General features: G+C 50.7%; 5 protein-coding genes across 5 annotated transcripts; 3 read left to right on the top strand and 2 right to left on the bottom strand.

Moving 5' to 3' along the window:
- Positions 1-229: 229 nt before the first annotated feature.
- On the top strand, positions 230-744 carry BDP81DRAFT_304621 (uncharacterized protein; the record flags this gene model as incomplete). The annotated part of the gene is made up of 2 exons (XM_060583150.1): positions 230-596; positions 659-744. Coding segments are annotated over 2 exons (453 nt in total), but the record flags the coding sequence as incomplete, so codon positions are not given.
- A 2,334-nt stretch (positions 745-3,078) lies between these two features.
- BDP81DRAFT_424993 (chitin deacetylase) lies at positions 3,079-4,928 on the bottom strand. Its single transcript, XM_060590176.1, has 2 exons — positions 4,115-4,928; positions 3,079-4,057 (listed from the first exon to the last, which is right to left on the bottom strand). The coding sequence occupies exons 1-2, from the start codon at positions 4,655-4,657 to the stop codon at positions 3,368-3,370; spliced, it is 1,233 nt and encodes a 410-aa protein (XP_060447056.1). The 5' UTR covers positions 4,658-4,928; the 3' UTR covers positions 3,079-3,367.
- A 7,590-nt stretch (positions 4,929-12,518) lies between these two features.
- Positions 12,519-13,466, top strand: BDP81DRAFT_460064 (uncharacterized protein; the record flags this gene model as incomplete). The annotated part of the gene is made up of 2 exons (XM_060593612.1): positions 12,519-12,642; positions 12,676-13,466. The coding sequence occupies 2 exons, from the start codon at positions 12,519-12,521 to the stop codon at positions 13,464-13,466; spliced, it is 915 nt and encodes a 304-aa protein (XP_060447055.1).
- Positions 13,467-14,431: 965 nt separating this feature from the next.
- Positions 14,432-15,240, bottom strand: BDP81DRAFT_424989 (uncharacterized protein). Its single transcript, XM_060590175.1, has one exon. The coding sequence runs from the start codon at positions 15,062-15,064 to the stop codon at positions 14,705-14,707; it is 360 nt and encodes a 119-aa protein (XP_060447054.1). The 5' UTR covers positions 15,065-15,240; the 3' UTR covers positions 14,432-14,704.
- A 1,784-nt stretch (positions 15,241-17,024) lies between these two features.
- BDP81DRAFT_424988 (uncharacterized protein) lies at positions 17,025-17,373 on the top strand. Its single transcript, XM_060590174.1, has one exon. The coding sequence runs from the start codon at positions 17,123-17,125 to the stop codon at positions 17,345-17,347; it is 225 nt and encodes a 74-aa protein (XP_060447053.1). The 5' UTR covers positions 17,025-17,122; the 3' UTR covers positions 17,348-17,373.
- The last annotated feature ends 229 nt before the right edge of the window (positions 17,374-17,602 follow it).

Raw genomic sequence — 17,602 nt, 5'->3', positions numbered from 1 at the left:
TGCTGCCGTCATTCACGAATTCAAGGGCTCAAATCCACCGACCAGCCTACCACACAACTCCAACTCCACACTAGTTCCCTCAATCAGACCCCCATCAACTCCCAAGTATCCCATAACATTACCCTCGAGCCTCTCACCTCCAGAAGGCGCGCCTTTCACCCCATCAGAGAATCCAGGCGATCTAAAGCCACAAACACAACTCCCCGACTCTAGACACCCGTACTTTACATTAGTTAAGCCCCGAGCAGATGAGACGCCGCTCAAGCTCTTCCCAATCGAATGCAACAATCCTTCTTACAAAGAGTACAATCGCCACCGAGATGTCCATCACGATGGCGTGAACAAGGGCATTGAACGATTTTGCGACTCGGACCTCGCGCGCGATACCCTCACTATCGTCGACGATGTGCAAGACCACCCCCTTCATGCCTGGCGATGGCGCTACAAGGATAAATACGGTGTTTATCTGGACTTCAAGGTCCACTGGAAGGTCGGATGTCGCACCTCGCAAGATTTCCAAGATATCCAGCGACCGCTTGGTCCTGATGGGACGTCTTGTAATGACATTATGTTAGCCAACTGGAAGCACTGTGAGTGTTTGTCTTTAGTACACGTATTCGGTCACATATAGAGACGAACTGACGTTCTTGACCCGCAGGTATCAATGGGGGGATTGGCGGAGTTACGCAGGTTGGATGCCTCGTATTTACTCTGAATGCCGGGCGAAGTGATCGATATTACTGAAATCACGGCATTGTCATTGATCAAGGGCCTTTAAACTCTCACAGAACGATGGAAGCGCATTATTTCATTCACTATAGCTATACTTTGTAAACCCTCGTTGCCTGACTTCTCTAAACCTAGATAAGTATATATTATCATAAAAGTGGACCACTCCTTATAGGCAGCATTAACCATACCTACTTATATATCTCGTGACATATATGTAGTCTCGATAGATTACAATACGATATCAAAGCCCGCTTCAGATCGCCGAAGGCCATAATGGTCTAACAGTAGACGTAGTCCTAGCCGGACTGCAAGTGTACCTTGATAGTATCATGGTACTACCTTACATGGGATACACCTGCACTGCCACAGTACTCTGATGGCGATTGAAGATATTATCTTCATGGAAGATGATCCTGGGAAGGCCGATCATCTGGTTTCGTTTCACGAAGAACTTTCATCTTCGAACGTCTTGTGTCACCACAAGCAACTGGGGTGAAGTAAGTCAAACCCCCCACTTCCTGGCACCCCACTGTTTCTGGCACCCACAAAAACGCGAAAATCCACCACAACCCAATGCCCACCCCCAACCTCCTTTTATCACAACATTTTCAATTCGCGTCCAAATGGGCTCATCTTTTGCACATACCTTCTTCTATATCTAATGCCTCAATATACCGAAGATCAGCTTCGTCAGGCTCTCGAGGACATCTCAAACGGCAAGAGTCAAAAGAGAGCCTCATTGGAGTATGGGATACCACGATCAACCCTCCAACTACGTCTCCAAGGTGGTCAGACTAGGAAAGTGGCTTTTGCTGACTGGCAGAGGCTGTCTCCTGACCAGGAGAGTAAGCTGGCACAATGGGTTCGCATTCAGGCTTCGCTGGGCCTCGCACCAACGCACCAACAGGTGAAGGAATTCGCAGAGCGAGTTCTGGCTGCTGCTGGGGATACCAAACCACTGGGAAAAGGCTGGATCTATGCCTTTGTGAGAAGGAACCCTATCATTAAGGTTCAGAGAAGTCGTTCTATCGATTCTAGACGCGTTAATGGGGCATCTACTGAGGTCATTAGGAACTGGTTTAAGTTCCTCGCTATCCCTGAGATCAAGGACATCAAACCAGCCAACAGATATAATATGGATGAGACTGGCATCCTCGAGGGTCAGGGAGCTAATGGGTTAGTGCTGGGTATGGCTGAGACGACGTCTGTTCGCAAGAAACAACCTGGGTCGAGGGCATGGGTCTCTATCATTGAGTGTATCTCAGCCTTGGGTAGGGCACTTCGTCCTCTTATCATTTTCAAGGGGAAGACAGTCCAACAGCAGTGGTTTCCATTACATCTCGTTCCATACGATGGGTGGGAGTTCACAGCAACAGATAATGGCTGGACTACAGACTTAACTGCCATTGAATGGTTAGAGAAGGTGTTCATCCCACAGACTATGCCTGAGGCTGAGGGGGAGGCTCGACTGCTGATTGTGGATGGGCATGGGAGTCATACGACGACAGACTTCATGTGGAATTGCTATATTAACAATATCCATTTACTGTTCTTACCACCACACTCCTCTCATGTCCTCCAGCCTCTTGACCAGTCTGTCTTCAGCCCTGTTAAGTCAGCCTATCGGAAGGAGCTCGGTTACTTGTCTCAATGGAACGACTCTACCATTATAGGTAAAAGGAACTTCCTGGACTGTTACCAGAAGGCTCGACTTGCTGGTCTATCAGTCTCGAACATCAGAAGTGGTTGGAAGTGGACTGGTCTACACCCTGTGGCGATGGTTAAGCCCCTGATGAACCCTATGGTACTACCTGAGCCTCCTGCTAAGCCCACCACACCCAAACCAACTAGTCAGGGCAGAAAGCGATGCCATAATGGTCAACAAACTACCCCTGTTGAGCCATGGGATTCTGCCTCCTCTGCAGTGGTCTGGTCGACACCCAGGAAGCTGGCAGAGCTCAGCGGTCAACTGCACTTATACACCCAACTCGACAATGATACCAGCACTCAACGGCTGCTATTCAGGAAGGTGAAAAAAGGCTTCACAGAGCAGGCCTGGCAACTGGCAGCTGCCCAGCAGCAACTAGCTCACCTGAGGGCTCAAGTTACCAACGCTGCAGTGAGGAAGAGGAAGACTGTTCAAATCGATCCCAACACGAAGTTCGCGAACATCAGGGATATCCATCGGGCTCAAATCGAAGCGGGTGAAAAGGAGGTTATCACGGCTGAATCCAGCGACTCTGAATGCCCTAGTGAGGCTGGCAGCTGTATTGTAGTGGGTGTGGTTGAGGATCAATAGTTAATAGTAATGAGGAGGTCGGGTTGTGATCCCATCGTTTTTGTGGTGCCAGAAACAGGGGGGTGCCAGGAAGTGGGGGGTTTGACTTACTCCGTATCAACAAAGCTTTTTTGCATTCATGTCAAACTCGACTGAAATTCGCATCTATACAGCATATGTAGTACACTAGAACTCTACTCCATCAATGGCGTGGTATCATGTACTCGTCTTAACTCCGTCCCATTCTCAAACGACCTATCGTCCTAGCGATGTCCAGATTAGGGATTATCCAAAATATTACACGAAGGTTATGTCCCTTGCTCTATGGCGGGATTGTGTGGCCAGGATGTGCGACTATCAAATCATTATGGCCCAAGCAAGTGCACCGGCGATGGCACCACCGATAGAGAAGACCGCACGGCCAGCGGCGTTGACCTCGACGACGGTGTTGGTGCTGGTCGGTCTGACAGCGGCAGTGGTGCCGGTAGGTGTCACTGGAATGCCAATATGGGCACCGCCGTCAACGGTCCTAGATGCAGTAGAAGGCTTGACGCCGGTGCCGGTGGCAGTGGACGTGGCAGTCTCGCTCTCAGGCTCCTCGGTCTCGGTAGCGCTCTTGGCGGTGACGGAGGGCTTAGCGGTCTCAGACTCCGACTTCGTCGTGGACGTCTTGGTCTCCGGAGCGGACGTCGTGCTAGAGATAGAAGTTGACGTCGTCGTGGGGACGATAACCTCCTTGCTGCTGGTCATGGTGGGCTTGGGTTCCTCCTTTACTCCACTCCACGGCTCGCCGGTCTTGGGGTCGCGGTACCAGTTCGAGGCCGGGTCGCCGAGGCAATCGCCGATGGTTGTGAACTCGAATCCCTTCTCCTTGGCCGTATCGATCATGAACTGAACGAAGCCGTTAACAGTAAAGGTGTGGATGTCATGGGCCAAGCTAATGAAGGAGGAGCTGGCGGGGCTGGCGGAATTGATAACACCTGAGAAGGTAGCCTTTGAGTTGACGCCGTTGTCTACCCAGTCCTTCGTGTCAAGATTGTAATCCGTCTACGCATAGGTGTCAGTCTGAATCATCAAGTAAATACCGCCGCATGTGTGACTTACGACATGATACGCGAGGTCGTTGAGCGTAGATATACACTGGCCATCGCAGTGAGTGTAGGGCGGGCGGAAGTAGGTGGGAATGAGGCCCAGGGTCTTGGCAAAGACTTCTTCGTTCTGGAGAACCTCTTGAATCTGTTGGTCCTTGGAGATTGTGTTGAAGTCCTTGTGGCTCCATGAGTGACTACCGAGTTGGTGGCCAGCACTTAACATCCGCTTCAGGACGGAGGTGTAGGTCCCGCTGGCGATGCCATTGTTGCCATTGGTGCCAACAAGGAAGAATGTGGCCTTGATGTTGCCGTTCCTCTCCAAGGTGTCGAGAACCTGGCTGGTGTATTCCCCGGGGCCATCGTCGAAGCTGAGAGCGAGCTTGCCATTTACCGTGCAGTGAGTGATGTCGACGCCATATGGGACGCTTCCGAAGCGCGGGCGGGTCAGGTCTCGGGTGTTGAGAGCAGACGATGATTCGAGGGGGACAGCCGTCGCTAGGTCGCTAGAAGCCACAATAGCTGCGAGGAGGGAAAGAGAGTGTACTCTAACAAGCATCTTTGCGGTTCGTTGGTATCGTGGAAAGCGAATGACTACGAGACGGACGACCAGATAGACTATCACGAGCTCGACTTCGAAGTGCGTGGAAGGGTTACAGTTATATCTTAAACCCTCGTATCCAGGTACTAACAGAAATATCCTCGGGGCCTCTCATGTACGAGCAGTATCGGGGATTAAAGGAAATGAGAGTGCTAGGCTAGCCCGTCAAGCGTCGCGTGGAGAAGGCTGGGCGAGAGGTGATCCCAAGCGGCGGCGTCCTGTCCGTGTGCCGCGCCCCAACGGCCACGGCCGGGTTCTCGGGCGAGATGGAGGAGGCAGGACATGGTGAACACTAGGCTCGCACCCAGGCAGACGACGAGAAGCAAGGGTAGTAGCCGTACGAGCGGCGGTCTGTCTTACGACTGGCAAGGTTGGCTGCCTGTTCGTGAGGTAGAAGGAGGCTACGGGATGCGGCTTGAGGTCGCAAGAGAGGCGGCGTGTACCAAAACCGGCCAAAGTGTCGATGCGCGGCGCCAGGACCACGTCTACACGGGTCAGGTAGGGGCCATTTTGCGGGGATGCTGTTGGCAAACAAAGTGGAAGACCTCTGGCCATAAGCTGTCGGTGTGATCGTCACAAAGGACTCAGACGAAGAAGAAATTAGAGCCAAGAAGATCGTTTTCACACTCTTAGTCAAGGCCTTTGGACCTTGAGGCTTGACCTCGGTCTTCAAACACATATGCGAGGTGGCCCCTGACTCGAAATGGGCACGAAATGGTTAAAGGGTGACAATACGAGCATTGGCAAATCCCAACTGGCTGGATGTCAAGATTGCAGTCCCCGGCGTGTACGCCCGAGGCGCTTGGCAGCAGATCCTCTGGTTCCTTTTTTTAACCCACAAGCTTGTACTTTTTAGGATAGCCGTAGGCAGATAGTTTGGGGGCTCGGAGAGGGGAGGGACTTTGGAGGCGGACAGCAACAAATGATCTCTCCCAGTTCTCTCCCGTGCGATGGGGGGCGGCGGGTGAGGCGCGGGCCCCCAACCCAATGGGCATTAACTCGTTGAATATGATGCGTTCTGTATACGCAGCGCTCAATTGGGGTTTGAGGGGGAGCCTGGCGATGCCATCCGGCAATTTTCTTCTCGAGAGGGTGTGATGGGGGGCGGATCTTGGCGCATTAGGGTCGAATGAAAGGGGATTGACGCAAGGGACGCGATCTGTGTGATTGGCCGTCAACATCAGCCATCGTCGCTGTCGCTCATCGTTGCATTGGTATCTAACTTCTCATGCTCTGCCGCCATTGGGACGTGGTGTTGAGGCACCAGCATACGCGCAGAGTAGCTTTCTGTTTCCCGAGAACACCGCATTGCGATGTGCTATGTATGGTATGGTGTCATATGGACGAGCACCAAAGGGGGCAAGGGAGACTGCGTGACTGCCCAGGTAACATTGAATTTGGATCAAGAAAAGCTTAGAGGAGCTTGGGGCGACGACGGCGTGGCTGGTCTCAGTCTCGTTCGTTGCCCTTGGCTGCGCCGTTCGTACTAGCTCCGGTTGGAGTTGAGACGAGCGATGGATTAGTGGCTTCTTCCATTGCTTCTTTTTTTGCGCATTGTTTTTGTCATGCTCGTTCAAAGGCCTCTCGCCCTTCTCTGCGACCGTCTTGCCTCTCGTCTCTTCCTCATTTCCGTGGTGCCTCTTCCTCCTGCTGTGCCGTAAGCCGTGAGGGTCTCCGGAGTTGGCCCCCGCGGTCTGCCACTGGCGCCGGCCCACCCCGGTTTCTTCGAATTTATCGCTGTCTTCGGTGTGGGGAGTAATTACGAGTGGTTATTAAATGAACTTCAACTGACAAGACTCTCTTCCAAGTCTTGTCCCACGTCAGATTGATTAGGGACACGCATGAATGGATGGACTTGTACTCCGTACTCGTATCTGTCTCTCATTGACATAAGTAGCGAGTGGAAAATTAGCCCCGGGCCTTCGAGACAGGTAATACAGGATGTGTGCCCTGAGGACTTAGGTCCGGCAAGGGAAAACGGAAAAGTCACATTCACAGCTAGGCCGTTTCCGACACCGACATGAACCAGCCCCGGTGCTTGTGTGCCTCCTAAGCAAGGGCAGCACATCAGGCTCTCAGCCCGGACAAAAGCAGCGTAGCATTGCCATGGATATGATTGGTTTCATCAGCCTTACCATCGAGGAGGGCGACTGTGATGACAGTTGTTGCCTCTCAGTCTCTCTCTGTCTTCTAATCCTCAGCGCAGTTGGCATGGGTCACAATACCTGGCTTCTTCCAGCCACCAGCCATCAGCGCACGTGTGTTCTAAAGAACAATTCGGGGCAGGGGCGACAACACGCGGACGCCGCATTGTCGCTCCGGCAAAAAAATCTGCCGTAGAAAAACAGCTCGAATCGACAATGCGCCACACTACCCTGTGTTTACAGCTTCACCTCGCTCCGAGCCCGTCTTCTCATCCGACGAGTGACTCTGGTCGATGGCCGAGAGGCCAAGGGGGAACGGTCCATCAGCACTTGGCAAAGACAGGGGATAAAGCTGACTGCAGGAACAAAGCCTGTTGTGCCTTGCAGCTGAGACCAGACCTCTCTTCTTTCCGAGCAAATTGTGAGGCCATTTCTCAGGAACATGGAACATTTCCAGCGCTACTGTCGTTGCTTATTCCGCTCTGTTAGGGTTCCCTGTTCCCTACGACAGGCTCCGTGCACGCCATCTCCGTGCTGCCATCGGTTGTTTGACAAAAGCATCAGTTCATTGAGAACGGCCTTGTTGTTTAGACCCTCAGAGTCCAGCCCTGAACTTGCCAAACACCAGCGAAGCACCCGCGAATGTTCGATGCGTTGGACGCTCCTAGAACGCGGGTTTATTAACAAGCCAGTTTGCCATTACAGCACAGGCATCCTACTTTTTGTTTCACATCGCCAACGGACGCGCGCTTATACATACGCACTAGTCACAACCTCCGTCCTCGTTAGGGCGATCTCACCTCACAGGCTCGCTCATCACGCCACTCACCTTTCAGTTCTCGACCCTGCATCTCACTGCTGATCACAGCCCGATGCTTCTCAGTCTCGCTCTCACAAACTCCAACAAACAATGAGACCATTTCTTACTATCCAAATGTCTACTGCTTCGGTATCGACTCTCACTTGTCACCGTGCCGCTGTGAGACAAATAAGGGCAGAGTTCTGACTCTCCAGGTGATCCTTACCCTCATCCGCTTGCATGTCGAACGCAGTAAGACAGCTTCCCGGGCAAACAACGCTTATGACTGTAAGGTGAATGATCACCATGCATGTCTCTGATACCCTGCGGGGGTCTCATAGCATCCTATGTGGCAGGTTCCAAAAAGCCATACCTAGTAGATGTGCCAGTGAATGTCCGTTCAATAATATGCCCGCAGTGAGTCGGAAAGTAATGTGAGTCAGACCTGGAGATTACGCTGCGCATCTTCTCACTTCTAAGTTCTGCCGCATCAGCGGCGCAGCATATCCCTCAAGCAGTCTCTCTGTCAGGGGCGGGCCTTCAGGCTTATATGCAGTGATGTGCGCTTAAAGTGGGCGAGTGAAGTTGCTGAGAAAAGGCGATGAGGTATCGTCCTGCCCCTCAATAGGACCTGTAATAAGAGCCTGCCAAGCTCTGCAAGCTTTCAGCTTTCCTGCAGTGGGCTGTGCAGCAGCCAGTTAATCCTTCATCGAGGTCAGACGGATGCCTGCTGTACTTTGAATCCTTTTGCCCTATTTCCGGAGAACACCTGCTGACGGGTTGCATTGGCCAGGCACCCGCGAAAGGCACATCAGTCGATGGATTGGCACTTCGCGCGCTGACCGAAAAAGCCGTTCGAACTTGTAACAGTTCCTTTTTGTTGAGATGAAAGATGTAGCTTGAAACCGCCACTGGCTTTCTTCTCTTGCAAGTCGAGTGGCCTGCACGGGTTGATCTCAGATTGCGGTTGACGCTTGATAAGTTGATTTCAGTGGACAAGCCACATCATTGGACTTATTCATCGGGTCATCAATCATGCAGTCAAATAGGCATTGGTGTTATCAATGCCTTATTGATGTATACATCTCTCAAGGGGGCGATAAAATGAGAGAAACTCGCGTTGTATTATACAATTCTGCAGTTGTTGGTGTACGCACTCGGATATCATGAAGCACCGCGAATCAAATGAGTGAGCCTACCTCTACTTGAAGTTGAGCGTCGGTCAGCTGGTATTTAGCTAGGCTCCGTGCTTGCTAAGAGAGAGTAGCTAAATTCATCTGAACTCATTCGTAAGTCGGTTTTGAAGACTGGAAGCATACCTGAGAGAGTAGTCAAAGGCCCGAGGCCTTTGGAGACTTCCATGGGAAACCAGCGTGGCATTTTCGCCTTCACGGACTTGTTGCAGGGCATCGAATCATCGCACTGTGAAGCATTGAATATATCAGGTAGGCAATGTTCAATGCGTTAGATACTTTATCTCCCAATGACTCAGGGGCGTTGGCCTTGTATGAGCATAATATGATAGTTACAGGCTGGGTACTGTCATTGGAGTCATCCGAGGCAACTAGAATGAGCATTTTATGAGAGTGGAACATTGAACGCATTGAGCGAATCCCGGTGAAATTGAAGTCAAAACAACGCTTTAGCTATGACTACCCACTCCCGTAGCTCGACTAAAGTGGGAGAGTCAAGGTAGTAATGTCTAGACCTGGCTTGATCAAAACTTGACGTTTCAAGGATTGACTTATAAAGTAGTTTGCTTCTCAAAATTGTTTAGATTAGGAATAAGAGAGTCACAACCCCTTATGAATGAGTTTTGATACCACCATATTCTCATTTTGTTGTCTGTCAGCTATCAAAAGAACGGACACATTGAAAGCTAAAGTATGCAGAGTGTCGACAATTGGCCCTGGGAACCGCTTCTACCACCCCGGATCCTTGATCTACCAGATGGAGGAGTATTCGCTAGTAGTTCATGAGTTTATGGGGTACGTTATGTGATTACTCTAAGGGATATTATTGTTTTCAAGTCTTGCAAGCCCGAAAAACGTACCGCAGTCGCAGACCTGCCGACTTCTCGAGGTTACATACGGATTGGACATGAGCGTTGGTCCTTGGAGGATCCGGTCAAGACTCTATTCCGAGGCAGCAAGTGAATGTAAGCCTTGCCTCCCAAGTCCCCAGGCATGCACAATCGAAATAATTGGCTAACTTAAACGAATCGCACCTAAGTCACATGCAGTCAGCACAAACAACTCTTAGATGCCAGCAACCGAAAGGCTCCACACATAGAGGGGGCGGAAGTAGTCTCGACCATACGAAGTCACAGTTGTGAAAGTTACCTTGTCTCTTGGCTCTCTTCTCCCATGGGTCGAATTTGATGACAAGGTTGAATAGTTGTCAGCTCAGTGGAGGTCTGCAAAGATGTTGTTGTTGTTGTTGTTGTTGTATTTTAACGCCGTAGCGGCAAGGGCGCAGCCGCCCTTGCGGCAGACCTCCCGAAGGGTATATGGCGTGGAGGGCCGCAGGCCTATAGCTATCACTAGATACAGTCCAGCTCGTCCTCCAAATCGTGCCCAAAGGCAACTATGTGTTTAACCTGTCTCTGGGTGCCGCTGGCTTGCCCGAGACAGTGCTATGGTCGTCCCTAGAACGCAATTCCGCCAGTATCTCCTATCCTTCGACCCAGAGCCCGCAGGCTTCTGGTTTATACAACGTTCCAGTAACCGTCCGGAGTATATCGTAATAGGTAATACCGCCACCAGGGAAACCACAAGGGGTAAAACCTCGTAAGACTAGGTTGTAGGGCTTGCTGTTAGGTTCTGTAACGAGCATAGCTGTATATAGCCGTGGCTATACATCGCTACCCAATGGTCGTTTCGTCTCTTCGAGGGAGTCTTCGATTGTTTAAGGGGCAAAGGTGCTGAGAGAGCGAAGTCGAAAAGTCGGTCGGTGATGTTCAATTTGGGCCCGGAAGCGCCACTTGCGCCGGGAAAGAAAGTCGCCCGTCTCCTTCGGGAGGCTAGATGGAACCTCTGCTCCCTGCCCTACCAGGAAGACTTCGTCTAGCCTGCGGAAGGCGAATTCGAGTCGACGGCGGCTCGTTAGGTTGAATAATCGTCGGCTCGATTACCTTTCACAGGGAATTTGGTTCGAACCGTAGGGTCCTGGGGTGACGAAGTATCAATATCTCTGTATTGATTGATTCTGCGTAAGGAGTAGAAGGGAGATTCCAACCGGAGGTTGGGTGGGTAGTCGAGGTCTAATTGTACTCCCTCGAGGTGGCCCATGCTCTGCCCTTACTCGCGGTCGAATTGGACTTCCAATCCGACACTGGCTATATGGCTTGAGCACTTCGATAATCGTGCCTTCTGGGTACTTGGTGGCCATCTCCTTTGGTAATTGGGCAAGGATCTTTCTCATGAGCCTCGTTGCCGACTGGGTGTAGGCTTGCGTAATATCTCGGCTCCATACGTGGAATCCCATTTGTATAAGTGATGCCATCAATGCCATCATGAGTCGTTGGCTACATCGTTGGACGGTGGGTCTGCAAAGATGCCCGTCAGCGGTTGCAACGCTGCTGCTCAAAAAGGCAGGTGCTGTCCGAATTTTCATTTCTACGTGATCCTTCCGAAGCCTTAAATCAAAGTTGCATTGTTGCCTTCTATCAATGGTGGAATCGCCCCGTGCGAACCCAACGCTTTTGAGATGCATTGTCGTGTAATCGAACCGCAACCAATCGGAGTTGCAAATCCGACCGTTGTCAGACTCACACCACCGTAAAATCCGAAGAGGATTCTACAGAATATTTGCAATAAAGTCTCAGTAACTTGGTGTCTTGTCTTGGCTTGAAGTACCCTGAAGAAAACTTGTACTCGTTGGAATCAAGTCACATTGATCTCTACGATGAACTCACGAAGTAGAGGAAGCATGGGCCTGCTACGGAACCTACATCTTCTACGGGTTTTCAAATCAGTATACCGGGCCTTGGACCAATCTCCCGATATTTCACTTTCCTTCAAAGAGGGATCATTCAAGACGAGGTAATTTATTTGCATACTATGCTGTCGTAAAACCATCCTACTAAGATAGGTTATTGTTGGAATATTGACGGCAGAAAAGGGTGGATTTGGAAGGTGGTCTGGGCCGTTGCAAACGGCCCTTCCACCTACTTACACCCAACGGAGGAATCGTGGGCTACGCCCACCAACTTACTCCTTACACAGATATACGCAGTTCAATACCAAGATTATTGAGCTTCGTACCGGCCCACAGGCCCCTGCTGACGTGTATACCAACAGTTATAATACCTGTTAACTTCACCGCAGATTTTACTCCACTTCATGGACCCTGAAGAGAAAGAAGGTGAATACAGTTGGCGGATAATCCTGAGGGATCATCATCCTGAACTGGGGAAGCATTTGAGGTCTCATTATTGATCCAAAGTTCCATTTTTGACTGCCTGATCAGACGTTGGGTTGCCCTTAACAAGCTTGGCATAAGATTCGCCAGAACGACTCGTCCCATCCATTGACTTTCGAAGGATATAGCCTCATCTAGGGTTACATCTAGTCCCGGTTGTAGCGTCGAGACTGCTTGAGAGCGGCACAGTAGACTCGAAATCTCGCAACGGGCTGCCGATTACCTCTTGGCTGTAGCCTTCGACTACTCCGCGTTCGATAAGTACCATTTTCTTGTACCAGAAATTTGCAATCAACTGTATTCTATAAGCTCGCTGCTATACTCCAAGTCCGAGAGGTCGTTGAAACTCTATAAAAGGGCAGGTTCACGCCGTGTCTCGACAACCACCAATGCACCAACAGCTTCGTTTTCCCGAGATCAACAGTTTGCTCCTTGCAATTCAGATCGTTTGAACATGGTTCACTTCACAAAGTCTGCGGCCGCTCTCGTCCTAGCCTTCTGCTCTGCTGTCCAAGCTAGCCCAGCAGCTCCCCTAGATGCCAGGCAAACCGAGCAAGTAGAAATCACTCACCCCATCGGTTTCGACGCCACTGCTGCTCGTCGTGTTCCAGCCGATGCCCCAGTTCTCAAAATTGTTGTCGTAGACGCCGCGGAGCTCATCAGCAACGTCACCGAGGCCTCCCCTTTTACTCCTTCCGATGCCGCCATCGAGGAAGTCGCCAAGCGCTTCATCGTCGGCGTGGACAACCGTCACCTCTGGACCGACCCCAACTACCCTTTTCACTCCGTCGGAAAACTTCAGTGGTCTAACGGTGTCTTCTGTTCGGCTGCCTTGATCGGCCCTCGTCACATCCTCTCTGCTAAGCACTGCAATCCCGACCCCCCTATCCCGGGATCCTTCTACCCCGGCTTCGATAATGGGGCCCGCTTTGGCTCTGCCCAGATTACCAACGGTCTTTTCACCTACGGCCAAGAGCCCTTCTCCCCTTGCGAAACCAAGGGTGACTGGGTAGTCTATGCCCTCGACCAGCGCCTCGGTGACCAACTCGGTTATTTCGGCGCGAAGGTCCCTGACCGCAACATGTTCGACAAGCCTCAGTTCTTCCACATGGGCTATCCCGGTGACAAGGACGGTGGCAACCGCCCGTATCGCCAGACGGACATCACGGTTCACTCCAAGAGAACCTTTGACTGCGACTCAACTGGTCCCTTTTACACCGACACCGATACCATGGGGGGCCAGTCCGGTGGCCCTCACTGGGAGCTGGATGGCAATGGGAACCGGTGGATCTGGGGTGCTCTCTCCATCAGTGTCACGAGCTCCGCTGAAACTTATGCTGGCTGGGCTTCTGGCAGTTCCATGATAGACGGCATCCTGAAGATGCGGGCTGACTTCCCTTAGAAGAGTAGAGGTTAGTGATGGTAACTAGGTGTGATGAGCTGTTGTTTCCAATATCTTTCTCATCTTCGATGACGAGCTTGGTAAGATTTCCACGTGATTCACACTGGGAGTCACTAGATCATCAATCAAATGAAACTACGAGCTCTACAAAATCAGATTAAGAAACTTCTTGACTTTAAAATGTGACATTTGCCAGAGATATCAAGACTAGTTCTATGTTGCAGATCTAATTAGATTTGTAGGTCAGTGTCATGAATCATCAGGTCAAACGCTACTTATGATTTATCTTCGAGTACGTTTATCGACTTCAGGTGCTGTGCAACATCTACTCTCTTATTGCTTGGGGATCAACTCGAAATGATACCATATCTGCGGGGCCGAAACGCATCGTATGATATCAGATCCCTCGTCAGTCAAAGACATCAAAGGGGGGTGGGCTATGAGATTCATGATTAGAAGAGCAGTTCTACGGAGAAGTGTCCGGTCCAGCCACTCCATCCGATTTGTTTCACTAACAAGCTTTTGCACGGCACTATTTATCATTCACGAGTCACGGCAACACATTCAGTTTAGTAGATGGAAGGATCGTCTCTTGAATTGAGTTTGAGTTAAGTTTGCCTGGTAATTGCCACTTTCTTTCATGACGGCATCCAGGAAATTCTATAGTATTACTCGACTTATTGGAACAACAGATTTCCATCGATGTGCAGGTAAGCGTTCAAATGATGTGCGCCTGCCAAGAGGGCGGATAAAATACCCGAAGGCTGCAGGCTGCGCATGAAAAGCCTCCTGATGTTTGGCTTTGAGATTGGATACTCCCCAAGCATTTACCAAGAATGCCAAGTTGATCGACCTTAGATCCATGTGTATTCGGCCAGTTACCTCGTGCCGTTACAGGGCCGAACTCATGCTTGGCGAAGTTGAGTCAGGGCCGGCATATCAAATGAATTCAGCAAGAGGCGATAAGTGCATGAAGCTTCTCAAGAAGAGTCCCCGCCAATAGCGTGTTCATTATAAATGTATCGGATGATGGTACTGAGACTAAATCATTTTATGAGACAAGTCATAAAACTATTCCGGATGAACGAATGTTTCCGCTGTCCCGCACCGTTGATAGGTTCATCTTACACTACCCTGTTTCTTTGAACCACCTCGTTGCTGACCCCTCCCTCCCTATCTGAAGTTGTTTGGCATTTCTAATAATAAACCCTCGTTCTCGCAACTATCGTGACCCTCCCTTAATGCAGCGACTCGGAGTCATCAATCTCCTTCCGCCCCTTCTGCGCTGGCGGATGCTTTGGGTCCGATCCAGCATCCGTTCCCCATCCACCATAGCCATCCGCCGTCGCCATCCCGCCAAAGCCGGAAGCGGGTCCCGCCGTGAGCGTCCCTGCAGCCCGATTCCCTGCGACGCCAGGCCGGTCTTTAGCCCAGTCGTTGATCTCATCTTTGGTCTTGCCGGTGTACTTTTGGAGATCCTCGTCTGAAATCTGTGTGTCGCGGCCGCTCTTCTTGTCTTGGTAGCGTTGGTATAGAGACTTTTTGGGCTCATCGGAGCCGGCGCCATCTGTCGGTGTGGATTTTCCAAAAAGCCCCATGTCGCCTAGAGTTGTGATAATGGTGGTACGATCTGAAGATTTAAGATGATTGAGTTTGCTGATGATGTTTAATGTATCTAGACGAGAATCGAAGGCTCTAAGGTAGGTCGTTAGGATCAAGGTAGCTGACCTTTTCTTTTGAAGACTATTCAAATTTCGATCGCGGGGAATGTCTGGGGTAGTTATTCGAATGTTAGATTGGTCTTGAGGGTATTTCTGTTAGTGTTGGTTGGCGTGGCGCAGCGAACGTGAGAGGCACAGCCATGCAGTGTTGGTCACGCCTCTGACAGATCTAGCGGTGATCCCCTGCTTGCAATGGTTGTAGTGGGTAGTCAGCCCAGTCAACCCGCTAGTCAACTCTTCTTTAGGCAGGTCCAATCGGAGCTGTCTCCTCTTCAGCCACCACGACCGACAACATTTCCAGAAGGCTCAGCTGACGTCAAGCTCTCGCCCCCCAGTTCATACGTTACGGGTGGAACGGCAAAGACTCTTCTAAGAACTCCATGAGACCATGTGACAAGCTTTGCAGGTAACGCTAGCCTGACCTGGCTTTCACGATGTCTTCGTTTACACTCTCGAGTCGTTGACAAGTGGACATGAAGAGGGACATGTTCGCGATTGTGGTTGGTCAACTCTGGTCGATGAACATGGCTTGGCATATGTCCATCAATCTTAAATTCAAACTATGATTATTGTCTGAGAACATGCGCTGCGACATGCTTCCGCCCCGTGCCGGTCCGCGCGCAGCAGCGAGGCTGGGCCGCTGCGAACTACAAGTCAATTCTAGGTTCTTGACACCAAATTCTCCACATCACATTCCTCGGTCTCAAATACGGCCCGTTGGATGTCGTTGATTCATTCAGCCTGTGCGGGTAGACGCTAGCTTTTGCTTCAGGGGGAAATCTTAAAAGTCGGGAAGTATTGACCGCTAAAGCGTGGGTGCATGGTTTAGCATTGCGACCTGCATGCAGCAGTTTCTAATTTTGTAGATCTTTTGTCTCGTGCTATTGCCGTAAACCGGGTGCATCTCTGTTGAATGAACTAGGACACATCAAGACGACTACGACGGCAAGTCTAGTTCATCTGGTCATGTCATTATGTTCAGATCTTAAGATAATTAGAGCCATGGTCTTAGTGAAGCCTTGTTCGTCTTTATTGATTTCAAGCGTTGGTCTGTGACAGACATTCCCATAACATTAACTTGAACTGTTGATCAGAGTCGTACGTCAGCCATTATGTTTTGCATATTTGTAGCTGCAAATTTCCGAACTACCAGATTCTTCTTTATGGTCCACCTACCATATTCTCCATACCTTCCTTACCTATACCTACTCGGAATTTCACCGTCATCTCTGTGCTCATTAATTATGTGTGATCCACCTGCAATAACTTGTGACCTGTTTCAACAAGCCGAGCATCGTTTCTATGGCAAGGCTAGATGTGCCAAGTCCTCCCAAGAAGCGTAACATTAGATAAATCACCAGTCTATCGCCTGCGAGTAATAACTTCTGCTTCAGCACGGCGATCACTGTTTTGCTGCGTCGATGAGGTCTCATGTAGGTGCCGACGGGAGGAGCTGAATGTGAGCTTTGATTTGCCAGTCGAGGTTAAAGCTTCAAAGCCCTTGGTTCATATCCTGATGAAATGTCTGGGCCCTACCGGATGAAGGGCCGCCCCTTAGTCCCACATCTCTTGGGGCCGACGGATTTAAGCATAAGCTATGGCCAAGCTGCGTCAAGTATGCACGATCATCGGCACTTGAGGCTGAAGAGCTAGCACTGCAGGAGTCTATATACTTGCGTAGTAGTCTCCGGGTAACTGACTGTTTCCAAGATGCATGGCGGCCCCAAGGAAGGCATCTTGTCACGGGTGCCTTGCTACCCCTCCAGCTCTAGTGTACTACTTAGCTGATATGAGACATGTCCAAGAAAACGAACAGATAGAGGGTTAGGAAGAATCTGCAGGATGCAAGTCAAGCAAGGCCGTTGCTTGGCGAACTCTGTGCTATTGAGAGTGAGTAATAGCTGATTCCTCTGATGAGAGTGCAGCTGCACATGAATGGCTGCCAAGCGACGCGCGAGAAACGGTTGTCCTTTCCCGCTTACTGCCCTTGACAAGGTGACAAGCTCCAACGGTTGGTTGCGATTAACACCGCGTCTGTCGCGATCGCGCTTTGTCGGTCAAGTTGAATGGAACTGTGAATGTTTCGCCGCCACCGCCCTACGTCTAGCCATTCCTCCCAACGAACCAGTCCAACGAAAGGGTCTGGACGTGACGTACTGACAGAGAAGGCAGAGGGAAGGAGAAAGGCCTATGGGCGGACATTGCTCTTGGGACGATCCCATCACCGGCACAACCACTTCCCGATTTGTCGCAGTTGGAGGGGCGCGGGGAAATTGAGTGGATGGACATAGGAACGGGCAGGAAAGTATGAGGTTTCACGGGTAAAAGATCAAGACCTGCTTCTTCGTCCCAAGAAACCTTTTGCATGGCGAGTCGTTTCGTTGGAAATGACTTGCATGTGACTTTGGGCCAAAG

The sequence above is a fragment of the Colletotrichum phormii genome, assembly GCF_030913505.1.
Source record: "Colletotrichum phormii strain CBS 102054 chromosome Unknown BDP81scaffold_7, whole genome shotgun sequence".
Classification (NCBI taxonomy): Eukaryota; Fungi; Ascomycota; class Sordariomycetes; order Glomerellales; family Glomerellaceae; genus Colletotrichum; species Colletotrichum phormii.
Note: the sequence above shows the minus strand (reverse complement) of the source record. Positions and strands in the feature narration are given on the sequence as shown.